Source organism: Narcine bancroftii, chromosome 4 (assembly GCF_036971445.1).
Source record: "Narcine bancroftii isolate sNarBan1 chromosome 4, sNarBan1.hap1, whole genome shotgun sequence".
Classification (NCBI taxonomy): domain Eukaryota; kingdom Metazoa; phylum Chordata; class Chondrichthyes; order Torpediniformes; family Narcinidae; genus Narcine; species Narcine bancroftii.
This window is the reverse complement of record NC_091472.1, coordinates 44,910,797-44,937,689: the sequence shown is the minus strand read 5'-3', so window position 1 is coordinate 44,937,689 and position 26,893 is coordinate 44,910,797. Positions and strand designations below refer to the sequence as shown.

The 26,893-nt window shown below is 40.0% G+C and overlaps 1 protein-coding gene across 8 annotated transcripts in view; it reads left to right on the top strand.

Moving 5' to 3' along the window:
* The first annotated feature begins 1,996 nt into the window (after positions 1–1,996).
* The window catches only part of LOC138760509 (echinoderm microtubule-associated protein-like 4), a 348,904-nt gene continuing 324,007 nt past the window's right edge, over positions 1,997–26,893 (top strand). For 3 of the 8 annotated variants that reach the window (XM_069931144.1, XM_069931143.1, XM_069931138.1), the window contains exons 1-2: positions 2,003–2,274; positions 2,857–2,987. In XM_069931144.1, coding sequence (XP_069787245.1) covers positions 2,906–2,987 — 82 coding nt within the window. In that variant the 5' untranslated portion in view covers positions 2,003–2,274; positions 2,857–2,905. Of the gene's footprint in view, positions 2,275–2,856; positions 2,988–26,893 lie in introns of all 8 variants that reach the window. The other 5 variants (XM_069931142.1, XM_069931139.1, XM_069931146.1 and 2 more) reach the window with 4 other exon arrangements.

Genomic DNA, 26,893 nt, shown 5'->3' with positions numbered 1-26,893 from the left:
CTTCAATATTTCTCCTGATGTCTTTTTACAGCTTAAAAATTCCTTGGTTTTAGTCTTGAATATATCCAACATTTGAGCATTCATCACCCTCCAGTATAAAAAGTTCTGAAAGTTCTCAATCTCTGAGGAAATAAATTTTCCTCAGCTTTGTTATTGATGTCCAGTTCTCAGTTATATTCTAAGGGAACAGCTTCTGTGCAATCAAACATCAGTCAATCCTTTCAGAATCTAAATACAATGTGTTGGAGGAAATCAATCGGCATCAATGGAAGAAAAATAATGGTCACTGTTTCAGACTGGAGCCCCTCTATCAAGACTAGACAGACAAAAATAGAAACCAGTGCAGAGGACAGGGTGGGAGGAGCAGGACAGAGGCCCATGTGGGATTGGTGGATCAGGAAGAGGCAGCGACAGTGATCGGCAGATGGCACAGAGGGGAGAGAGAAAAAACAAAGGTGTTAGATGAGTCACATTCGGTGAATGGCTGCTCAGAAGGCAAAGGCTGCCAAGTGTTGGAATCTCATGAGGTCTCAACAGTGACATAAAGGGAGATGAGGTGGACATGAAAAAGAGGGGGGGTAGGGTTGAGAGTTGAAGTTTCCCTTGGACACATGGGGATGAAAGGGGTGTGGTTGGAAATGGAGAAAAACACAGGGAGAAGAGAAAGCACACAAGGAATATGGAGGAAGAGAAAGGGGACATTACATGAATAAGAACTGATGCACCATCAATAACTCCAAAAGACAGGAAGTTATGCAAAACTGATAGGCTTTTATTAGCAATAGATTGAAGGCACGGCTTGCTGGTTGACTGTCTGGAATTGGGGAGGGGGTCTGTGGGACAGTCACCTTTATTCAGGAGTCTGTGGGAGGAGCCACAGGTACAGTCAGCTCAAGTTAAACAGTCAGACAGTTAAACATACATGGACGGGATGGAGCAATGCTGCAGCTTTTGAGTACTTACTTCATTATATTTTTGATGAAGTCAAAACAGTAATGGTAAAATATTTGTAAACTTTATAATTTAGCTGTTTTGGAAGTGTGTCTTTGCCCCAATTATTGTTGCACGTGTCCTTGTGTTCTCCCATGAAGAAATAATATTGGAACAGTGATGGCCATCATTCATAAAGTTAATACGATGTAGCTGCCTGTACTATCATTTGATTTGATCCAAATGAATAATGGAGATATATGACCTACTACTGCCTCCCCAACGAGCATGCATTTCTAATAAGACAGTAATATCTGTTTATAATCCTTATAAATTGTGTGTTTTAATTATAATGCTGGATTTGCTATTACATTCTCCAGATCGGCAATTTTACTTTTGAATTGGTCTTGTTCTCTCTCAATACAGTGGTTTACCACAAAAACATTCTCCACACCTTTCAGAATCTTGTGTATTTCAAATTCTATCACTCTCAATTTTCTAAACTTCAAATATTTTAATCCCTTAATTTGGCCTGTTCGAAACATTTAACTTCATATGAAGTCAAAGCAAGCCATACACTGAGAACTGTAGATTTATCTTTTAATGTATGTGGTACGAGGGTAGATGCATGGATGGGAGAGGTATGCAGGGCTAAGGTCGGGTTGCAGATCGATGGAAGGAGGCAGAATAATAGTTCTGTACAAAATTCAATGGGTCTGATTATGTGGAGTCGTGTCCTGTCCTTCTAAGAATAAAATTATTTGTGGTCTTCTGATGAAATGACTTGAGTTTAGGACAAACTGGCTCATTTGTCCTTAATTTTAAGCTTGATAACCAAAGGAAAGCTTTATTTTTAAGCATTTTCAAGTTTGAACGTTCTTAGGTGAAGAATAACTGTATATCACAGCCTAGAGTTGGCCGATTGCGGGGCACAGGGCTGGTGTCCAGGGTCCCAGCAGAGCCCCTGGATGGTGGAGGCTCAGACTACAATTCCCAGTGGCCCTCGAGGTCAAGCCGGCGACGCGGGGCCGCGCGTGCGCAGTGGTGCACTCGAGGGCACGGTGGCTGCCAAAGGCGAGGGCGAAAACGAAGCGCGTTTTCTTTTCAGGTCGAGTTTCGAAGGGGGAGGGAGGGAGAATCGTGCGGCTGATTGACGAACCTCTCTCTGGAAGCCAATGAAGCTGAGGCGGTGCGGGTTCCCCCGAGTGTGAAGCCGAGCGCCGTGTCCCCCGAACAGGCGAGGAGGTGGGATTTTTAAACGGAGAGGTGCAGCCAGCGAGCGACCAGGACAGGACCGAGGGCTCCTTCCGACTCGCGAGATGGACGGTTTCGCCGGCAGTTTGGGTGAGTTCTTGGGGAGGGGGAGGGAGCCGTCCGCGAAGGAATGGCCGATGGAGACCGCGGCACCAGCACCGTCTCCCGTGCGATACGGTTCAGTCCCTGAAGGGGGGGGGGGAAACAGCTGGCGACGAGTGAGGGGGATGCGGGCAGCATGTGCTGCGCGTCCCGCCCGGGGCTCCCCGAGGTGTCCGCTCGGTTGCGCGAGGACTGCGCCAGCAGCCGCGTCTCCGGTTGCGGTTGGAGGGGGGGGGGGGGGGGGGGGGGGAAGAGTGTCCCCGGGTCCTAGCGCCGGGTGGCCATCTCGTCCTTGCTGCAAGTCCGCAGGTGCTTCCTTTCGCCGTCCCCGTGCCAGATGGGGCGTGAGGCGGAATGAGTCTCGCCACAAGGTTGAGGCAGCGACCCTGTCGCGGAATATTGCTGAGGTCGGCGGTGAGAGCGACTGCTGTCCCTCCTGGATCGCATCAGCCCGCTGAACGGGGACCAAAGCCTGCTCGATCGACGTGGCTTGAGCAGAAACCGAGCCGTGGAGGGGAATCGAAAACTGGCAGAAACAGAAACTCCATCAATCTCCTCACTTCAGTGCAGCACCGTCCTTAGCAACTCGGAGAGATGAAGGAGCTCCCGTGCCCTGAGAATGTTTTTGAATAGTGCAGATCCTCAAGTGAGGAGAGAAGCTGGACACACACTGACGTTCTTCACTCTTCAAGCAAGACCTGGTGAGCGAGCAGTTGGAAAAGTCTCAGTTCAGGGAGCCACGATTGACTTGTGAAGGGATCTCGACTGATTTGGTCCAGTTTTATGAGGAGGTGGTGGGGGGGGGGGGGGGGCAGTGGATTCTGCAGACATGGACTTTCGGAAATTGTTCATCCAAGTTCTGTACTCATGTGGAATTAGAATTGGGTTGGAGATGGGAAAGTTCCATTTAAATTGATTGCAAGATGGGAATAAAGAAAAGGTAAAGTTACAGGATTTGACCTCTGATTGCAATGTGAAGTAGGTCTATGGTCAAATATCTTCAAAAAGTAAATAGGAATATTTCATGTGGAAACGCTGAAGATGTGAAAGAACAGGAATGCATGAGCCTCCACAGATACAGAACAAGGCTGATTATCTTGAGAGTTGAAATTCGCAAGTGAGGTATCCATCAAACCCCTTTAAGTCAGGAAGCATTTGGAGTACTGTATTCGGTTGTGGCGACGGAACCTGGTGAATTGTGTATTGGTGTTGAAAATGAAGTCACGAAATTCAGTGGAATCATTTGAGAAGGTCAATTTCTACATTGGCTTGAGTTTGAAGGATTGAATTGAACAATTTTAATGGGGTAGAAACAAATAAGCAAATCCTCCGCCTGGGGAATTCAGAACCAGAGAAGAGTTTAGAAAGAGATAAATAAGATGACAAACAGTTTGAAAGCGATTTCTTTCTAATATTGACTTTAGTCATCCCATTATTCCTTTTATTTATTTTCATGTGAAATATTACACCAGGTGTAGTTTTAAAGTGTTCATTTTTTTCATGTATCTTTTGTTACTTTTTAATTCTGATAATTTCATGGTGCAGTGTTAGTGGACGGGATGGAGCAATGCTGCAGCTTTTGAGTACTTACTTCATTATATTTTTGATGAAGTCAAAACAGTAATGGTAAAAAATTTGTAAACTTTATAATTTAGCTGGTTTCGAAGTGTGTCTTTGCCCCAATTATTGTTGCACGTGTCCTTGTGTTCTCCCATGAAGAAATAATATTGGAACAGTGATGGCCATCATTCATAAAGTTAATACGATGTAGCTGCCGGTACTATCATTTGATTTGATCCAAATGAATAATGGAGATATATGACCTACTACTGCCTCCCCAACGAGCATGCATTTCTAATAAGACAGTAATATCTGTTTATAATCCTTATAAATTGTGTGTTTTAATTATAATGCTGGATTTGCTATTACATTCTCCAGATCGGCAATTTTACTTTTGAATTGGTCTTGTTCTCTCTCAATAAACCATTGACTTGTATTTTTAATGAAACTATAATATTGCTGAGGATGCTTGAAAAATACTCTTTCCAAATTCTTTGTTACACTTATTTTTGTAGTATTAGAAATGGGATTATGTGATATCATTGTGTAACTTTGTCATTAGGAAAAGGGCTCCATTAATGAAATGGTGCCTTGCTCACTGGTTCCTTAGTGGTTTGATCAAAGCTGATGGAAGTTTCTGCCAATCATTGAAAAATCTTGCTGCTTCTGGGGCTATCTCTCTTTAAAATTTTAAAACAAAATGGCTTTTCTTCTATCTACTGCTTTCAAGAAATTCAATTGAAATGTGGCTCTTTTGTATTCTGCGTCATTGAAACATTATAAAAATACATCGAGTAATTGGTGCACAAATTTTCAGGCATGATATTGCAAAATGCTTCCATGTTAAAACGATTGAAAGTTTGATTTTAAATTACTATTTAGAAGAATTTGGGAGTTAAAGTTGATAAGCCATTGGTGGAAATGGTTTTATTCAATGTAATTTCCATGCTGCTTTTGACTGTCACGATAGTTGCTTTAATTTTATTAGAAGTGTGGTTTGCATTATGGATAGCATTAAGGAGCAATGAGGCTACTAATTTTAATGTCAAAGTTCAGACGACCTCTGTGTTGCACTTGGTTTTCTGATTTATGATGTCACTTGACACCAGGGAGTATATTACCAAGCCTGTAAATGGTGTCTAGGAGTATGCCACAAAGCAATAACATAGCTTGCTTGCAAAGTTATATAAAAAAATGTATTTCAATGTTGGCTGAGCTAATTAAGATTATAGCAGTTTTGAATTTCCTCATTAAAAAATTTGTAAAGTTTTTATGCAGTTTCAGATCAGCTGTTTGTTTTGAATGAATGTTAACATTTATATTTACGACTTGACTTCAGTTTTCATTTCTTTGTCTGATCCAAAGCTGCAACCTCTTACTTCTGAGAAGCATGCTTACTTACTTGTGTAATGATTTTCTTTGCTTCAGTATTGTGTTGTACCATATAAAACTCTTACTTTGCTTTTTGTTGGTGCAACTTTACGAAGTTCTCTTAATGTACAAGGAACTTACCAAGATTATTATTAAAATAAAGAATATTGGATTTTGATCAAGCTGCAGGAAGACCATTTTGTTTTAAGATTACTTGTAGAGGAAGGAGGGGTCACAAGAGGAATTTGAAAGCTTGGAAACAAAATGTATAGATGGAATGCAAAAGAAGAACGAGAATTTTAAAATTGTATCCAACAATTTTATACAGGGTTGAAGTTGAGTATCATGCCAGGAATGTTTTAGAATGGTTTAAAAGTATTAAAAAAATGTCAATTATGAAAATTTAAAATACCAGTGAGCTGAGGCACAGTGGGTAATGTCCTGGAGATAGTTTTAATGATGAGGCAGATAATTCTTAATTTTTTTTGTGTTAATTGGATCTCCAGAGTTGCAAATGGTCTGGCTTGTTTTCCTGTAATAACCAGGGATATAAGTTTCAGGGAGAGACAATGCTTTCTGTTTTCCTATATTTATTGGTAGGAAATTTTATATTAATCAAATATAAGATGTTACGTAAACAGTCTGCCAAAATTCAGACTAGAATTGTCTAGACAAATTGTCTAGAAACCTCAGTGTTATCAGCATGTATTGAAACCTGTTTTGTCTCATGATGATTGTTTCCTCTAAATGCTGAGGAGGGTGGAAAAAAAGAGGGCCCGTTAATGTTCAGAAATAATTGAACATGACTTGGAAAAGAAGGGAGTGTGGGATAATCTTTGGCTTTGATTTGATCGATTAAAATTAGAATGGAGCAAGAACATTACCTGGGCAAAGAGGAATGGTTGGATAGTCAGGTATGTTGAAGCTCTGGGAAGGATAATAAGAATACAAGGTGACAATTTACAACCAACAAAATGTCTTTTTGTTTCAGTGTGGACTGTCAAAGTGAGGCTTCTGAGGGAGTGAGATAAATGGAATACTTTAAAAGAACACCATTGGTTTAATGTTTTTCCTCTGTGCAAAAGGCTTTAATGCTGTTCTGTTCTGTATTTCAAAGCTCCAAACAGCTTGTTCTATTTGCACTTTCCTTCTAGATACCCACTATGGTGAACTGTCAGTTTCTTGCTTTAATTAACCTTGTCACTATTTCCTTTCATGCAGTGGTATTCCATTTGTTGAAATCTATATTTGGCGTCATTTAATTGCTCCTTGATATCACTAACTTCCTCTTCTTTGACAATCTTTTACTGTCTTCGTTTATGTAACTTGCTCTTGCACCCTAACTTCTCAGTGTGGCACCAGTTACAATGAAGTAATGGACTTCTAAAATTTTTTTCCTTGAGGCTCAGCTTTTATAGAATTTTTTTTGCATACTTTCCTATATTTTGTGAATGAGAATTTTTTGTGATGTAGGTTAATATGCACTTTAGAAACCATGCTCTTTCAGTCAAAGTTAACATTTGATTATTTGCGTAATTGCAGAGTTTATTTTAATTCACTCAAAAGATAACCAACTGAATCTCCATAATCTAGATTTTATCAGTCAAATTAAAATGATCTTGGATCATGTAGTACAAACTTTGTAAGGAAAACGGGAACCAAAAATGAGTGCATCAGCAACTCCTAAAAATGTAGACAAAATCAGTCTTCCTTTCTAAATTTAAAAAAAAATCAACACATTGTAAAATGAAAAGAAATTAACTTTAGTATTTGAGTTGATTGTGTGTGTGATCATTATATTTCAATAATTGTTGCACATCAACCATTAGACATCGAAATATCAATTAGAATGCATTATTGGGATTATTTAATTAAAGAGAATAGTTAATGTCCAATGAGTGAGGGAGAGAGAGAAACCTGGTAACTTGTGACTTCTGATAAGGCTCAGCTGTGATTGAACATAAACTGTCAGCCATTATGATTTCTATTTATAATATCACCCCATGCTCATATGAATACATTATAATATACATTCACTTTAAATCTACTGCATGATTTGTGGATGCATAAACCTTTTTTATGAACAGCATGTTGATTGTTATAGATTTTAGAAAAGCTTTATGCATGCATTAATATAGAAGAAATTGTATCTTTAGTTGAAATGCAAATAATCGATAGCCTGTCTGACAATGTGGCTTTTTAACTGACTAATTACTTTTGATTAAGGGCCTGGAGTAATTATTGGATCTATATGATCATACCTACAATCCAGTGAAATTTGAATTGCTTTGGGCTGTGTAAATGCGATAAATACAATATTATTTAATACTTCATCCAAAAATAGTGAGTAATAATGAATTGGATGCATTATACATTACCTCATTGATAGCAATTGAAGTGCTTGTGGGTCCAAGTATTAATGTCAAACTGTGCCTTATTTCTGGTAATCAGGTTAAATAATTAGCTTTGCAGCTGACCTTAATGTAGGCAAATATGAAGTATTGCATCCATGAAGAGGTGAATAGCAACATGGTTTTCAAAATTTGTTTTGGATAAATATGAGAGGGATATGAGTGACCTCACGACAGTAAGATTTAAAATGGCATGAAAAGGATAATGTGAATGAAACTTTGACCATATTAAAAGGAAAATAAGATTAAATAAATGGTTTAAACAAGTAAATCCATGGAATAGGCTTAATGATACTGCACTGAAATCCTAATTTGGCATCACATAAGAAATGGTTTTGTGCTTTGAATTAAGTAAATTGAATGGCTTAACTCCTGTAACTATTTTAATTTGACTTCATCTATATTTTTCAGATGTTATTCAAAAATATTGTGAAATATTGCAACCTTATCTGTGAAATTATGTTTCACTACAACCTGACAGAATAGAATCAGAAAACAGGAAAAAAATGCAGGAAGCAGCAGAAAAAGGCAGCATCTGTGGAAAGAGAAATAGTTACCATCCTTTCAACAATTGGGGATAAAGAGAAATCAATGTTTCTTTGTCCCTTGCTCTGGGTGAAAAGTCTTTGACATAAAATATTAATTATTTTCTCTTTCCACACATACCACCTGACCTCGAATCACAGAGATGTATAGCACAGACCTTCAGTCCACCACCTCCACAGCCACCTTTTTTCACATCTACGCTAATCCCCTTCTCCTGCATTGGGTCTATTCCAGTATCATGGTGATTTTTAGCTGATTGTACCATCCCTTCTGTCAATGAGTTCCAAATATCAGCCTCTTTGTGTGTTTTTTTTAAAAAAAATTCTCCTTAAATTGCCTTTTAAAACTCCTCTTGAACCAATGCCCATTCAGTTTTGATACCCTAACCTACTTTGCTTCTAGTATTTTCCATTTTTATTTCTGATTTTCGTAACATTGAGAAACACTTGGCAAATTCACCCTAAGGTGTCAACATTTTGAAGCCCTTCCAGAATTACTGTTTTCTATTGTAGCCTTGAAAATTCTTTCATAAATTAAATTTATCTCAATCCATATGCTCATCATTCCCAATCCAAGGGGCAAATCTTGACATTAATCTCACTCGATTATCAAGGAGTGATGAGATGGCAAAATTGAACATTTCCCACTAGTGTGGATGTTCTTCTGAGATTTGTATGCAAGGCAAAGGAAAGTCAAAGTAGACTAATGGGATCAGAGAATTTGCAACATAGTAGACTTGAGCTCACTGTGTAAACTGAGGGGAAAAACACTCTGCAGCTTCAATACACCTAACTGCAGGTTTGCAGTTCGCAGGTCCTGGCTCTTGAAATGCAGCTCCAAAAACTGTAAACACGAGTTCACAATTCTTCTCACATTCTGGGTAGAAAAATAAATTCCTCATCTCTCCTTTTAATCCTGTGCCAACAACTTTAAGCTGATGTCTCCAGTTTTTTTTGGACTTATCTGCTAAAATGAATGTATATTTGCTGTTTATCTTGGCTCTTCATTAATTTATGCAACTCATTTGTCTTCTCTTTGCCTCCCATGTTCAGGCTAGATTATGAACCAAGCTTATTTAACTTTTCTTCAGAGCTACAATTCCAAGTGTGGTTCTTTAGATTCAAGGTTCTTTTATTGTCATGCAATAAAACATTTGTAATATGACATGAAATTGCATTTATTCTGCCATACAGCAAAGATTTTACATCAACGGTCAGAGAAAGAGCAGCAAAAAAGAGACCCTTTAGAGCACACGTGTCAAACTCAGGCCCGCGGGCCAAATTTGGCCCGTGATATAATTATATTTGGCCCGTAAGATCATATCAAATATGTATTAGAGCTGGCCCGCTGGCCGCCGCGCCAGTATAGCGCATGCACAGCCAATACTACAAATCCCAGAATGCTTTGCAAATGCGTTGGCGCCGGCCCGTCAGCCCACTAATCGCCCCCACCTCCTCTCTTTACTTTCATTAGCACCTGCGACCTGTCGCCTAACTCACATGTAATAAACCCCTTACGAAAAATGGCCAAACGAAAGACAGAAAACAGGACCTTTCAAGACAGGTGGGAGGCAGACTCTATGTTCATCATTTTAAAAGACAAACCTGTTTGTCATTGAAGCAAGTTGTTATTTTTTTGGCTTGTTGGCTTGTGAAAAAAATACATTTAAAAGGAGCTTAAAGGCTATAGAGAAATATTATTTATTGAATATTTTATTTCTCATTTGTTAATACTTCTTCTGGAAAGAGTTTAACCAAAACTATTATTAAACATTTATTTTATAAGAAAAGGTTTAGCATTACATATGTTGAAAGAAGAGAAAACATGCAGATGTTGTTGAAAATTTGCAATAAATATTTAGTTTGGCCGACGATTTAGTCCAAGTTTTTAATTTTGGCCCTCTGTGAATTTGAGTTTGACACCCCTGCTTTAGAGTCATTGAGTGTCAGTGGATTTGCCTTCAGCACTCATATAGCCTCTGGAGCCAAACAATTGGTAACCCGAGCTCCAGATCCAAACCTCTGACATAATCAGGAAGCCTTGAGCGCCCAAGGCACCCACTGGCATGATGGTTCTCATACCTGGTATCCTTTCAGCCAGTCTTGAGCCAGTTTCCTGCAGCCTGCATGTGTTCTTCTCAAGTTGCCAGTAGCCCACTGCCTCTATGTTATTCATCTGCAGAGCCCCCTTCTGGTCTGCTGCCATGTTCACTGCCCCGTAGTATCACCTCCTCTGCTTCCCCTTCTCAAAATGGGGGGTGTTCTCACCTTTTTTTGGTGCCCTGTGCCAGTCCTCTTCTTCCCCAGAGTCTGTAACCCTCCGAGGCCACTGCTAGCACAGGGGCTGCCATCTTGGGCTCAGTCCCCATGTTGAAGGATTTTAAAATAAAGCACTGTTGGGTCCTCTTACAGGGTGTTTAAAGCCTGTACAGAGCTGTCAGTAGTGAGACTGGGTGGTTGAACCCTACAGAGGAGCTCTGTTTTATCACCCTGTTCTCCCCAGATCTGGACCAGCAATAGTGTTACCATTGCAATAGCTCTGGCAGTGCTGTCATTTTTTTAAAAAACAATGATTATAATAATTTATTTTAAATCTCTTTGTCATGGTAATGAAGACCTTATCAGTAAGCCTTTCCTTTCAGCAAAGATTATTTGAAGGAATGTGGAGCATGACACTGAAGCAAGCAGCAGACTGATCAGTGATTACCTTCTGATCCCCAGGGCACCCTGCAGACAAACTTAAAAAGAGAGATTCCTCTGCTTGTGACATTCGTGCATTTGATTTGGAATAAAAGCTTATTGGTCAAAGTAGTAAAGTTGCATTGCGATACATAGACATTCCCCATTGTATTGGAATATCAGATTCTACTTGTTCCTGTTGATAGCAGTGTAATAGATTTACTTTTTTAAAAAAATGGATTTTTAATCTGTGTATTTTTCAGTTATATTTTACATTAGACCAAATTCATCATTAAGTACAAGGTGATACATAAGAATATTAGAAATCAGATCAGTCAACTCAATCCTGACAAATGTCGACCTGCAGCCACTGTCACAGTGGGTAATTCGAGAGGCGAGAGTAATGAGCCACAGTTGAAAGGAAGTTAAAACAAAACTGTTTACAGATAAGCGCAAGATTTAAAAAAAACCTGTGTCCTGCACTCCGATGTCACCGCGTCGTGATGTATGGCAGACGGTTCGCTGGAACTTTTAGTGCTGCTACATGCCCCCCCCCCACCCACCACCGGCTCAGAAAGGTCCAGTTCATTTGTCTTTGGCAGCCAGCACAGGCCGTTCTAAGTCAATGTGTGCAGGTTTTAACAGGCCCACTATGAATGTTTGAGGATGTCCTCCAATCTCTAAGATGCATGTTGTCCTAGAGCTTCATAGCACTTTATATGGTCCTTCGTAAGGTGTTTGCAGGGATGATCACTTTATATGGTCCTTCGTAAGGTGTTTGCAGGGTTGATCACTTTATATGGTCCTTCGTAAGGTGTTTGCAGGGATGATCACTTTATATGGTCCTTTGTAAGGTGTTTGCAGGGATGATCACTTTATATGGTCCTTCGTAAGGTGTTTGCAGGGATGATCACTTTATATGGTCCTTCGTAAGGTGTTTGCAGGGATGATCACTTTATATGGTCCTTCGTAAGGTGTTTGTAGGGATGATCACTTCATATGGTCCTTCGTAAGGTGTTTGCAGGGATGATCACTTTATATGGTCCGTAAGGTGCTTGCAGGGATGATCACTTTATATGGTCCTTCGTAAGGTGTTTGCAGGGATGATCTGTGTGCGCCCCTTTGGACTAAAACATACTTACAATCTCTGAGTTCCTTGGGAACGAAGAATGATTGTGTGTCATGTCTAGTTTTCCTACCTGCTCCTGCAGCTTGCACAATGTCACTGATGGCTGGTCTTCCTGTCCTTGAGGAGACGGCACAAACTCTACAGGGATGACCACATGTGCTCTATCGACCAACTCTGCTGATGAGTTGAGGTCCTCTCTAGGTGCAGTTCTGATGCCTAGTAGCACCCATGGAAGTTCATCTGCTCAATGTGGTCCCTGTAAGTGGGCCATAAATGTTGCCTTCAGGTGCCTATGGAACTGCTCCACCATACCATTGGACTGTGGATGATAGCCTATGGTATGGTGCATTATGTTAATTTGTTATAGTCTTGTTGTTGGTGTATCTCATATACTTGTGTGGCTGTAGCAAGTCAGAATTTTGGTGCATCTGTACATTGGATTTGTAGTTATTACAATAAACTTTCTTATCAGTCTGTAGAAATCGAAGTCTGAATCAGTTTACCATTTGCTTTTATACCAATGTACCAGATATCCCAAATTCTTTTATTAAATTCTGAACTTTTGTGGAATAATTAGAAAGTAAAATTAGATATAATGTTGGAGAACAAGGCTGAATTTGACAAGATATGGGGCCCATTAATGGACTATTATCATAATTTGATTACTTAGTTAGGGGTGCTCTGGGGGATTTCTATCTGTGGAAGTATTGAAAACCAATACTTGATTCTTTACAATTTATTTGCTGGTGGCCATGTTTAGTGGAAGACATTTTTCTTTCTTTTTTCGTTCATTCTTTTTTTGTACAACTGGAAGAGATTGGTCTCTTGAGATAATCACAATGTATATTTCAATATTAGAATATGAGGTGAAATTCTCATAAGGATTTTTAATTTTTTTTGAGAATTATTTAAGATTATGTATAATTTATATATGACTCCCATTCTGTATTGCATTATATAAAAGCTATTTAATTAATATCTAAACAATATATGTAATATTTCTCTATTAAATAAAAATAATTTTTTAAAAAGAAAGTGCTGATAGAATACTTTTTGGTCCAAAGTTTACGAGTTCATATTTCCCCTCTTAAGATTAATCTTTCATACTTTTGTTAACTCTTTTTATTTAACTACAGGTAGTTCTTGACTTCTGACCTATACAAGTTGTGTCCACCTGCATGTACGACCAAATTAAAAAAAAATCTTTATTAAAAGTTTATACATATGGTATACAATGGTCCCCGCTCCCTGCGGCAGCCTCATTAAAGGTTTATTTGTTGAATGCTGCATGACCTCGGGCATATGCAATGGAACAAGTCTGGCTTGCGACCAATCCCAAATTACAACCAATCCTTTGGTCTTCATTATGTGGTCGTAAGTCAGGAACTACCTGTATATGCCATTAATTTCCAGCTCTCATTTGCACCGTTTGTGGTGTGACAGAGTATTTAGAGGTGGTTTGGGAGGAATTGTTAGAGCACACACACATTTTAAAACACAGAATATTTGCAGGACTTTTGCAGAATGCTTTTTGCAGGAGGCAACAAAGTATTGACAGCAGCTTGCCTGGGAGAGCATGTGATCGTTGCAGGCGGAGATGAGTTTTTCTCTCAGAGAGGGAGGGTGTGAAACAGAGAGAGAAGTCACAGAAATTATTTCCAGAAGGACAAAGCTGGCGAACTCTGGTCAAAGGAGAAGACTGGTGATCTGAAAGATGACCTGAAAGAAAGAGGATCATCTGGAGAACCCAGAAGGGGGCAAGTTTTGTCAGCAAGACAGTTGCAGATGTCCTGGAAAAGGAATCTCTCTTTGAAAACCAGCAAGAACCTTTTTGAGTGGTAACCATTTGCCTGTTAAGCACCAAAGACTGGTAAACTTTGTTAATACTAACTTCTGTGCACAATACAAGAATGGCCTGCAACCAGTGAGATTGGACTGTGATCCAAAGAACTTTTCTAATCTTAAATATACATTACACACACCTAAGTTTAGTATTAGGGCGGGGGGGGGGGGGGGTGGAATTAAGTAGTTGGGTTGGTTAAGTAATAAGTTAAGGTTTAATTCTGTTTTCTTGTTCTAATATAATTAAAAACAACTTTTGTTTAAGTGTTGTGGTGCATATCTATTGCTGCTGGTTTTTGGGGTCCTCAGGACTCTGTAACAGTTGTCCCAATTAAAATAGCTTCATCAAATTTAGCTTAAAAAACACTTAATTATTTACATTAAAAATTTGAAAAGTTTATGGATGTAACCCAGACTTCATCTTCAATTGTTAATCCCCAATCCCCAATTCTAATTCTATGAGTTTTCATTTTTGCTGATCTCATGTGGAGGCATATCAGATGCCTTCTGGATGCTCATGTTAACAAACATACATTTTATACATTTTTAATAAATATTTTTAGAAAATCTAATGGGTTGGTCAGATAAATGTTATGTATCTTCCTGATCAGGTTTCTTTAATCCTCTGTGTCCTGTTTACTTTTCATTGCATCAATTAAAGTTGATTATCAAAAGTCTACATTTGCTGATACTAAATTCAGCACAAGGGCAAATGGTGAGTAATCACTCTACCCCTAATATTAAGATTTTTCTAGTTGCTTTAATTTCCACAACAACCTCTTACAATAAATATTTAACCATGCAAACATGATTTACAATATATGGGACAGCCTGAGTAATACCACTGATTAAACAAATGCAGGAAGTCAAAGGTGGGAACACTCAAAATTTTGTGGCATTACTACTCAGCTTAGTTTTAATAATTGAAGTCTAGATGATGGCCATCTTAACAGTAGTTAAGAAAGCATGCAATGTTGAACTGAGGAATGAACCTTTTTTAAAAAAAAATAAAAAAAATTAAGTGCATCTTTTATTTCTTTTCACCTTTGAACACACATGCCAAATATAAATAGACTGCTTTGGTAAATCGTGCGATCTGATAAATCCGTCGACAAGTTCATCAGTCAGCTTCACTTGTGGACAGATTTATTGTATCACGCGCTTTACTGGGGTAAGGCTATTTATACATATGGTAAGGTTTTATCAGATTGAGGAGGTGGGATTGGGGTGGGAAGAAAATTCAGCATAAAAAGTCAGGAACAGCTGGTAAATTAATATTTATGGAGCTGGGATTTTAGTCACATTACTTTTTTTTAAGTGCAAGTATGTTGTATTTTAAAATCTGCAAGGACTTTGTGGAGAAATTGTAATTGGTTGCATTTGAACAGGCTACCCTACAAGGCTGCTGTTCGTTCTTCACTTCATTAATTTTAGTCAAATTATGTAATGTCCAAATTTACTAATATCAAATTTTACAGAGGGCAAGTGGTGTTTCACCAGCACACTTTAAAAAGGATCCAGAGAATTTTTCCACTAAGGTAGTTGATTGACAAACTAACTTTAATGCTAGGAAATATTAAGGTAATATACTTTGGCATTAAGCTCAACACAGCAGGCAATTTCATTTAAGTGTACTGAAACATTAAATATGTCTACATGAGATCAAATCTCTATCAAGCAAGGGGTTAAAAGATGCATTTAGCTTGCTTGTGTGGATCATAAAATATCATATAGGTTCTAGACACAAAATGTAGTTGGGAATGTACCAAATGCTTTTGAGAAGTGTTAATAATCTCGTGTTGTATCTTTCTCTATTCCTTAGCATCCTGCCTTTTTTTAATTATAGTATACTAATAACCATTTCTTAAATCAGTTTGCTTTCCTGATTTTCAGCATAATCTTTAATACATTTATTGGAATTCCAGAAAAAAAATGTATTTTTCCCAGAAAACATTTTCTCTGCTTGGAAAAAACTACAGTACCAGACATAATATGAGATGTGTTTTTTTTTATTATCAAAGTGATAATCCAGCTCCTTTTGAACTTGTTTCTTATAATGTAATTTAAAAAAAAATGGTGCAGGTCAGGCAGAACCTGTGGAGAGGGAAACAGTAGACATTCCAGTTTGATGACCTTTTTATCAGAACTGGGAAACATTTGGAGCATATATTAAGTTGCAGAGAAGGGAGAGTCATTTTATTGACAGTTGTTTCTGTTTTTCCTGAAAATTTCCTTCCTTTCATCGTGCGCTTTCAAAACCTTAGTATGCTGTGTTTTACTTGTATGATGCCTTCCAGGACCAGTGGCCACTCTGTCTAATTAAAATGACTTCTGATTTCTACAAGTGTAAGTATTTACCAAACCTACTAAAATCCTGGATGTTGCACTCACCTTGCAAACTGTCTGGCAACTGTAATGCTGTTCTCCCTGTAGAGAAAAAAGACATTGCCACAATCAGATAACAATCTATTTTGGAATGATCTTTGACAGGCCACTGACCTTTATCATTTGTGGAAGGTTGTTGTCAAGACTAAAAAATAAATGGTTGCATGTGTCTTACTCAACATTCTATGTATCACTCTAACCATTTTCTGGTATGGATGATACAGAAAGATTAAAACAAAAAGTTGGAAGAAAATGAATATTGATTTGAGACTCCTCTGTTAATAATCCATTACTGATGATGTACTTCATGTCCAATTTCCTGCCATCTGGCCAATCCATAATTCCTTTTCTATCCTTTTCGGGTGGAAAGATTGATATTTAACCCATCTATACAAATTGCCCAACCACTTACTCTGTTACTATTCCTCTCCGTTTCAGCTCTTCAAACTGAGGAACCAATCCCATATCCAGCATGCACAATTTTTTTTTTGTACTTTTCATTCTTCTCACCCCGAGTGAGCAAATTTTTCTTGCCTTTTTGTATTTTTAAAAAGCCCCTCATTTCTGGAATAATTCTCATAAATATATACTTTGCAACAAATTATCAACCCACCACATGAGCCTGAAAAATTGCTTTTGTACCATCTGTCTTCCAAATTTTGTTATTCCTGCATATTTACATCCTGTATTTCTTGAAACTATATCAAGATTTTTCTCTTTATATTTGTTTACCTGGTTATTAACAGCTAAGAAATCTTTTTTTTATTTGTAGGGTAAAATTTTATTGTCCTACTTGAGTTTGATTCAGCCTTGTAACTTGGACACCGGAGAGTCCAGACGATCACTATTAAACACAGCATTAATTTATTAACCTCAACCATTAATAACATCATGTTTACATATACTTATCAATGTCAGGGGAACTCCCCACTGACCATCTCTATCTGTAGGCCCTCCACCTGGAGGCTGGCTATAAGTGCTGAGGAAAAAACATAAACTTAGCTAACATGGAACAGCCCTAAAAGACTTGTAGCACCCTCTGGAGCTCATGGAAGAGGGGCAACTGGTGCTGCCCACTTAGTGGACGTCATTCATATATGCCAACGTGGAAAGAGCCCTTTAGTGGATTATGGCGGCCCCGGAGCAGGCAAGACAGATGCTTGTGGTGTAGCCTGCCTCTAATCAGCCGCATTACATTACCCTTCTCCGAGAGGAATTGCAGTAGGCACCTTGGAGCTGGCTATGGTGCATTCAAGAAGGTAAGTATCTCCACCTTTACAATCGAGCTTTTTCATTGCATGAAAGGGCCTTGTCTTTCTTCACTGATTCCTTTCCTAAGTCCATGGTGAAGTTCCAATGAGTGAACAAGTACTGAGCATGGTGTATCTTTCTGATTAAACAAAGCCTGTAAGCCAGTACTTTTTTCTCATCAGTTGATGGAGCTTCATTCCAAATTGCTGAAACTTTCTTATCCATTCTTTAGACATCCTGCTGTATGCTCAAGTTTATCAAAAAATGCACGAATGACTGTGTTTGTCCTAAGACTATCGAGATTTATCCAAATGAGAAGCCAAAATGAACTAAATGATCTGTAAACTGTAGCCTCTTTCAGGTGCTTGGATGCAGATAATGCGCTGGCAGGCGCAGCTGGGACGTTCAGGTGGCCACGGAGAAGATGCCTTTCTGTCACCTGAACATGCCAGCTGAAGGAGAGCTATGTCCAAGCGAATGTGGCTCCTGTGGACTGTGGCTGTAGTCACGGTTTGTTTATGGAGCATCTTGTAGCACCACTACATGAAAATAATGGAAAAGAAGCAAACTTTAATTGTCATCCACAAAAAAGTTGTTGGTTTGTTTTCACGAGGACGATATCTCTGCGCATTCCTCCCTATTGATGTATCCTTTGCTCTTGATCAATGATAATTTATGGCAGAATTTCAGCGGGTTTCGGTTAATCAGGTTTAAGGACGCAAAGATTGAGTGATGCTCGTGTAGAACTCTCTCCAGAATGCAAAAATCAATATGAAAGATTAACTGCAAATAACAAGCCTTCCTCATTCTCTATAAACCGACACCAAATTGTGGCTGGCGTGGGACTACAGGGCTGGAGCGGCCGGCGCGGAACATCAGGGACCCAAACTCGCGCGCTGGCTGCCCCAGCCCTGTAGTCCCACGCCGAGGGGCTGTCAGGCAGCAGGGAGGGTAGGTGTCGGCAGCAGGGAGAGTGGCTGTCAACAGCCTGCCTGCTGCTAGGCACCTGAAAGCTGCAAGCCGCTTTGCCGTGCTGCTTTCAGGTGCCTAAGGGGAGCACTCAGAGCCCGAGAATATACCTCCCCGAGGAGGGTTAGGTAAGTGTTTTTCTGGGCTGGGTTCTCCACTTTCAGATGGCCTCATGACAGCCGCATTCGGGTATTTTTGGTGGCTTTACGTTCGGGTATTCTGGCCACCTGAAAGCACCTTGTGAAAGACCAGATATGTGATGTTTAGGTTAGGAGAATTTGGAATATACAGAAAGACCAGGTATAACCTGGCCATTATCAATGAAAAGTGAAAATTCCAGACTAAGCTGGAGTCTCCGATAGATGCTTTAAAGCTGTGGCATGCAAATACATCCTATAAGAATAAAGAAGGCAGCATTGTTAACTGCAATGCATCTCTCCTGGATGAGTTCAGTGCCTTCTCTGCTCACTTCAAAAGGGGAAACAATGAAGAACCCATGCAAGCCCCATAGTCTCCAGTGGCTCATGCTCCCAGTTTCTGAGTGTTATGTGATCAGAACCTTGAGGAGGGTGAATCCTCAAAACATCTGGCCCAGATGGTATAGCGAACCACATTCTTAAAACTTGAGCGAACTAACTGGCTGGAGTTTTTGCAGACATTTTCAATCTCTTGCAACAACGGGTCAAGAGGTTTTCACATGTTTCTAAGGACAACCATTGTTCCTGTGCCTAAGGAGGCAAGGTGATAAACCTCAACAACTCTCCAGTACTTTTGTGTTCTTTCTCTTTGGCTTGGCTTCGCGGACGAAGATTTATGGAGGGGGTAAAAAGTCCACGTCAGCTGCAGGCTCGTTTGTGGCTGACAAGTCCGATGCGGGACAGGCAGACACGATTGCAGCGGTTGCAAGGGAAAATTGGTTGGTTGGGGTTGGGTGTTGGGTTTTTCCTCCTTTGCCTTTTGTCAGTGAGGTGGGCTCTGCGGTCTTCTTCAAAGGAGGTTGCTGCCCGCCAAACTGTGAGGCGCCAAGATGCACGGTTTGAGGCGTTATCAGCCCACTGGCGGTGGTCAATGTGGCAGGCACCAAGAGATTTCTTTAGGCAGTCCTTGTACCTTTTCTTTGGTGCACCTCTGTCACGGTGGCCAGTGGAGAGCTCGCCATATAATACGATCTTGGGAAGGCGATGGTCCTCCATTCTGGAGACGTGACGCATCCAGCGCAGCTGGATCTTCAGCAGCGTGGACTCGATGCTGTCGACCTCTGCCATCTCGAGTACTTCGACGTTAGGGGTGTAAGCGCTCCAATGGATGTTGAGGATGGAGCGGAGACAACGCTGGTGGAAGCGCTCTAGGAGCCGTAGGTGGTGCCGGTAGAGGACCCATGATTCGGAGCCGAACAGGAGTGTGGGTATGACAACGGCTCTGTATACGCTTATCTTTGTGAGGTTTTTCAGTTGGTTGTTTTTCCAGACTCTTTTGTGTAGTCTTCCAAAGGCGCTATTTGCCTTGGCGAGTCTGTTGTCTATCTCATTGTCGATCCTTGCATCTGATGAAATGGTGCAGCCGAGATAGGTAAACTGGTTGACCGTTTTGAGTTTTGTGTGCCCGATGGAAATGTCGGGGGGCTGGTAGTCATGGTGGGGAGCTGGCTGATGGAGGACCTCAGTTTTCTTCAGGCTGACTTCCAGGCCAAACATTTTGGCAGTTTCCGCAAAGCAGGACGTCAAGCGCTGAAGAGCTGGCTCTGAATGGGCAACTAAAGCGGCATCATCTGCAAAGAGTAGTTCACGGACAAGTTTCTCTTGTGTCTTGGTGTGAGCTTGCAGGCGCCTCAGATTGAAGAGACTGCCATCCGTGCGGTACCGGATGTAAACAGCGTCTTCATTGTTGGGGTCTTTCATGGCTTGGTTCAGCATCATGCTGAAGAAGATTGAAAAGAGGGTTGGTGCGAGAACACAGCCTTGCTTCACGCCATTGTTAATGGAGAAGGGTTCAGAGAGTTCATTGCTGTATCTGACCCGACCTTGTTGGTTTTCGTGCAGTTGGATAATCATGTTGAGGAACTTTGGGGGACGTCCGATGCGCTCTAGTATTTGCCAAAGCCCTTTCCTGCTCACGGTGTCGAAGGCTTTGGTGAGGTCAACAAAGGTGATGTAGAGTCCTTTGTTTTGTTCTCTGCACTTTTCTTGGAGCTGTCTGAGGGCAAAGACCATGTCAGTGGTTCCTCTGTGTATTGCATTACAAATGTATGATTTACATTATTCCTTCACAGTATATTCTTTTCCTTTGACAAACATTTGGTTTGAGGGCATTTTCTCTTTGCCAAGGAAAGTTCCACAATGAACAGACCCCCTGAATAGTCGCAGCCAAGGTGAGAGGAACCCTATCCAAGTGAACACACAGAAGATGGTGGGATCAGATAATGCACTGAAGGTCTGCCAAGGAACAGCTTCTTCCCATGGACAGTGAAAATACTGAATGACCAAAGGAACTGCTCACATCAACCATCCAAGACTCATATTTAAGAAACAATATTTATTTATTTGTCTGTCTGTCTGAATACTTGTTCTGAATGTGTGTAATGTCTGGTTGTGTGTTTGCATGTTTTGCCTCGAGGACTACTGAGCGCTGTTTCGTTGGGTTGTACTTGTACCATCAGATAACTTGACTTTTCCAGAGATTCATATTTTTTAATTGTTGGTGAATTACAGCCTTTCATATTAAAGAGTTGATATTCATCTTATCTATGCTGATTTTATTATGAAAACTATCACTTACATTGTAAATAGTTGAATTAATGAAAACCTAATTTAAAGTAAAACTCCAGTCACATTTTAATAGATTTTGAAATTATAAAGAGTTAATGAACATAACTGGGTAGATCATTAAAAAACCCATTCTGAGTTGCAATTTGATGTAAAAATTGAAAGTAAATCACAAAATTCTGTCAACACTGTGGTTGAAGTGAAAACACAAAATGCTGGAGAAGCTCAACTGGTCAAATAGTGTCCTTTTATGTAGCAAAGATACATAACTGACATTTTGGGTTTTAGCCCTTCATCAATATAGAAGCTGATGTGTTTATCGGTTAATAGCTATCATTAATTTGGAGGCCATGTTTCTTTGGCTTGGCTTCGCGGACGAAGATTTATGGAGGGGGTAAAAAGTCCACGTCAGCTGCAGGCTCGTTTGTGGCTGACAAGTCCGATGCGGGACAGGCAGACACGATTGCAGCGGTTGCAAGGGAAAATTGGTGGGTTGGGGTTGGGTGTTGGGTTTTTCCTCCTTTGCCTTTTGTCAGTGAGGTGGGCTCTGCGGTCTTCTTCAAAGGAGGTTGCTGCCCGCCAAACTGTGAGGCGCCAAGATGCACGGTTTGAGGCGTTATCAGCCCACTGGCGGTGGTCAATGTGGCAGGCACCAAGAGATTTCTTTAGGCAGTCCTTGTACCTGGCCATGTGCAGGGCAGAATAATAGTCATTTGAACCAAAACAAAGTCAGCGATGTAACCAGGCTGGGAAACTGCTTCTTCCTGCAGGCAGTGGGACTGTTGCACAATCTAGAAACCTGTCAATCATTTTTTTGTATATATTTTTCAACACTTTGCATGTATATCATTTGTGGGTAGGGTGCATTGTGTGTAAGTGCTCGTTGGTTTGGAGCTCTGCTGTTTTGTCATGTTCTATAATGTACAATCAGACGACAATAAACTTGAACAACATCAGATTTGGGGGTGGGGGAGGCTGGTGAGAAAGAATTGTGGGTAATTTGGTTTGAAACTCTTAATTCGACTTGAGGAAGGTCTCAACCCGAAACTTTGACAATTTCTTTTTCCCTTCACTGATGCTGTTCGATCTGCTGAGTTTCTAGCATATTTTTTTGCTTCAGATTCTAGCATTGCAGTTTCTAGTGACACCAGTCTAATATTTATGTGTGTCAGGGTATCATTTCTCTCTGTTGATTGAGAGAGAAATATAATCAGATTTTTCAGCATGTTTCTCCAAACAGTAACTTCTACTATACCAGATAACAATTGTATTTCAGGCATGCTCTTTGATGTGAAAAGGTCAATTCTTTTTAGGTAATTTATCAGAGATTTGTTTTTATTTTCTTAGCATTGGAGATTTGTTACCAGTCTTTTATGCCAACTTTTCCAGACATTTGCTGTCTCTCTCCCATTGATCTCTTTTTCTAAAATCATTGTGTTAGTATTTTAAGATGTGTGAAACATAAATTGTTGGAATGCACTTTTAATAGTAGATTCCAAGAATCTATATTTTCTTTCCCTTTTGTGAGATTTTCAATGACCAAAATGTTTTCACAACTCATTGTACTATTTTGATCCCTGACAAATGGTAGGAAACGGGAAGAGTGATGTAACTTTGAAACTGTTCAATCGTTAATCTTTATTTAGTTAGACCATAATTGAGTGTGCTCCACCATTTCATATCAGTTTAAATTGTTTTGTAACTTTAATATTCCATTCAAAATAGTTTCTTATTAAAGAGCAGAATATTCTATTTGCTATATTGGATTATGTTTTAGATTGCTTAGGATGTTATGTGTGGAAATGCATCTAATTACACTGATTTGATGATAAAGTTTATATATAAAGCCTGGTTAGCATAGGGGTTAGTGCAATGCTATTACAGTGCCATGAACTGGGTTCAAATCTACTGCTGTCTATAAGATGTTTACGTGTTCTCCCAAATCCACATGGGTTTTCTCTGGATGCTCTCCTATACTCCCTCATTACAACCTGTATGGGTTGGTAGGTTAATTGGTCTCATGATTTTAATTGGATGGCTCAGGCTTGTGGGCTGGAAGGACCTGTAGTAACAGGTCTCTTTACATTTAAAAAAACTGTACCTTCATTGTTTTTATAACAGGAGAAAGTTGCAGAGTATATTTCTGAGTTATGTTAATCCTCAAGTTTAATTACTCCTTGACTATAATTATTACTTGAATTTTTTTGTGTATGTAAATATAATTGGGTTAATCATTTCAATTTCTCTATGTATATCTCATTAAGATCTTTACCTTTGGCAGAAAATGTACTGTGTATGTTTCGGGAGATTTGAGAATAGCAGTTTGTGCTTTTTAAAATATGTACGTGTCTGTGAAAGCATGGATATTGATAAAATAATGGACTAGAATTTGCAGAAAGTGATGAGTGAACACAATTGCTGCTGACCTCCATGCTGAGTTTCCATTTGTTTGCAGAATTTCCATCAGGGATTTCTGCCTGAAACTTCCCAATATTCTGGTCAAAAATGTATTGTGCCAAGACTTTCTGAAATCTATCCATCAAGAAGAGAAATGGTGCAAAACAAGTCTGAGTGCAGATTTTGGAATCTTTTTGATCAATGGCAAACAATGTCATTTCTTTAGTTGGTGTCAAAGTAGTCAGAAAATTGGAATTAATTCAAGGACATCAGAAACAATAAAAAACTAATCAAACTGTTTAGAATTTTTTTGAAATAAAATCAAATTAATTAAAAGGAGCCCAGTATCAAAATGTAGCTGGACTATGTATGCTGGTACTTTCACTGGAATAGTCTGTATATCTGCAAAATCTAGGCTATAATCTTGCTTAACATTAGATGACTTTACCAAATAATTACATAAAACCAACCACAAAGGAGATTTTAAAAAAAATTGAAACCTTCCTTAAGACAATAAATCAGAGGAGCAGAAAGAGGTTAAGCCCATCGAGGCTGCTCTGCCATTTAATCATGAGCTGATCCAATTTCCCACTCAGCCCAGCCTTCTCCTGTTATCCTTTGATTCCCTGGCTAATCAAGCACCTATCAATCTCTGCCATAAATACACCTAATGAGCACCCTCTGGCTGAAAAAGTTTTTCCTCATCTCTACAGTATTCTAAAAGGACACACTTTAATCCTGAAATTGTGCCCCCTTCTCCTCGACTCTCCCACCATGGGAGATAACTTTTCCACACGTTCTCTGTTCATTCATTTCAACGTTCGTAATATTCCAATGAGATTCTTCCACCTCCCCCCCCCCCCCCCCCCAAATTTTCCTAAATTCCAATGAGATCAGGCCAAGACGTGTCAAATGCTCATTCACGGAAACCTTCTTGTGAACCCTCTCCAACATCAGTATATTCTTTCTTAAATGAAGAGTCCAAAACTGTTCACAATTCTCTAAGTGATGTCTTACCATTGCTTTATAAAGCCTCAACACCACATCTCTCCTCTTGTATACTATTCTCCTTGAAATGAATGCCAGTGTTGCATTTGCCTTTTTCACCACTGACTCAACATGCAAGTTTACCTCCAGGCTATCATGCCAAAGGACTCCCAGGTCTCTTTGCATCTAGATATTTTCAATTTTCTTTGCATTTAAAAATAGCCTTCCCGTTTGTTTTTTTGTTAACCAAAGTGCATGACCATACAACTTTGGGCATTGTATTTCATTGACCACTTTTCTGCCCATTCTCTACTCTGTTGAAGTCATTCTGCAATCTCCGTGTTTCCTCAACACTACCTGCTTCTCCACCTACCTTTTTATCATCTGCAAACTTGGCCACAAAGGCATTCATTCAACATTAAAAAGAAGTGGCCCAACAGACCTCTTTGGAACACCACTGGCAACTGGCAGTCAACCAGAATATCTTAGCCTATCTTGATATATATCTCCAAGTACTTCATAACCTCATCCTTTATTTGTTGCAAATCAGGATCCAGTTTGGATGCCTATTCAAAAATATTTTATGACTTTAGATTGTGAAGTTAGACCTGGCTATTTGAGAAATGAATCCAAATTGATAAATTATCTGGACAATGCAGCGATTTTGCTCCAACTACTTGTCTTTTGGATCACTCAACCTGAAATTTGGTTCAGACAGGTTGAGGTGCAATTCCACATGCACAAGATAGAAGTGGACACAACTAAGCACCATCATGTGGTAATCTCCCTCGATCAGGACATAGCTAGTCGAGTAGTGGTTTTCCTCCTCCATATCTACTCTATATCTGGGACAAACTCTACCGGCGCAAATTTTTAGTCAACACAAGTGCAGAGGTTAGTGTCCTTCCTCCTTCCGGCTTTGACACACATACCAGGAGTGTGGGTCTGGCACTCACTGTAGTGAATAACAGTTCAATTCATATGAATGGCACACGGACTATACCCTTGAAATTTGGTAGCAGTAAGTTCACGTGGAAGTTCATTCTTGCTGTTGTGTCCTGGCTGTTGCTGGGAGCCGACTTCCTCACAGCCCAACCACTGATGGTGGACTTAAAAGGGTGCCAGTTGGTGAACACCACAACATTCCAGATTCTCTGCCTTTGAAAAGCCAAACTACCCAACCCACACCTCGATGCTGTGGAATACTCAAATAACAAATTCTGCAAACTTCTTACGAAGTTTCCGGAAATTGGCACTCGAAAGTTCTCCACTGCCACACCCAAACGTGGCATCGCACACCACATCCTCACCCAATGACCTCCTCTACACGGCCGAGCCTGACGCCTGCTGCCTCACAAGTTGTGGCTTGTAAAACAAGAGTTCCACAAAATGGAGGAACTTGGAATCATACGCAGGTCTGATGGCCTGTGGGCTTCTCTGCTATATATGGTGTCCAAAGCTATGGGAGGCTGGAGACCTTGAAGGGAGTACAGGCATCTCAATGACACTACCACTGCAGACCGCTTCCCTGTGCCCCATATAAAGAACTTTACAGCTAATCTTCATGGGGCCAGGATATTTTCTAGAATTGACTTGGTGTGTGGGTACCAACAGATACCTGTAAACCCTGAGGATGTGCCCAAGACCGTTTGGTCTCTTTGAATTTTTGAGAATGCCTTTTGGGCTCCAAAATGTTGTGCAAACATTCCAGCGATGGTGGATACAGTAGGGAATGACTTGGACTTCCTTTTTGTATACTTGGACAATGTACTTGTCGCCAGCCATTCCCACAAAAAGCACCTGCAGCATTCACTGCCTACAGGAGTTCAGGCTAACTGTGAACCCTGCCAAGTTCAAATTCAGGCAGTCCTCTATCAAGTTCTTGGGACATCAGATCAGCAGCCTAGCAAGGTGGAAGCCATTCTCAAATTCAAAGGACTTCAGGAATTTGTGGGGATGGTCAATTTCTATCGATTCTTTCTACCCTCTGCACCTCATATTATGAAACCCCTCTTTAACCTCGGTCCAGTGATGCCAAAGAACTCGAGTGGACAAAGGAGATGACGGTAGTATTCCAGCAGACCAAAGATGTCTTAGTGAAGGCCACATTGCTGGTCCATCCACAAATGGATGCATCAACCACCTTGACTATAGACTTATCTGACATGGCAGTAGGTGGGGTCTTGGAATACTAAATGAATGGACAAGAGAAGGCACTTTCATCCTCTGGAAAAGAAATACAGTGGAAAGGTTGTGAAGGCGCCGCTTCAGCCTTTTCAGCCACCATAGCATAGATTCAAGCACGTGCATGTCGACATT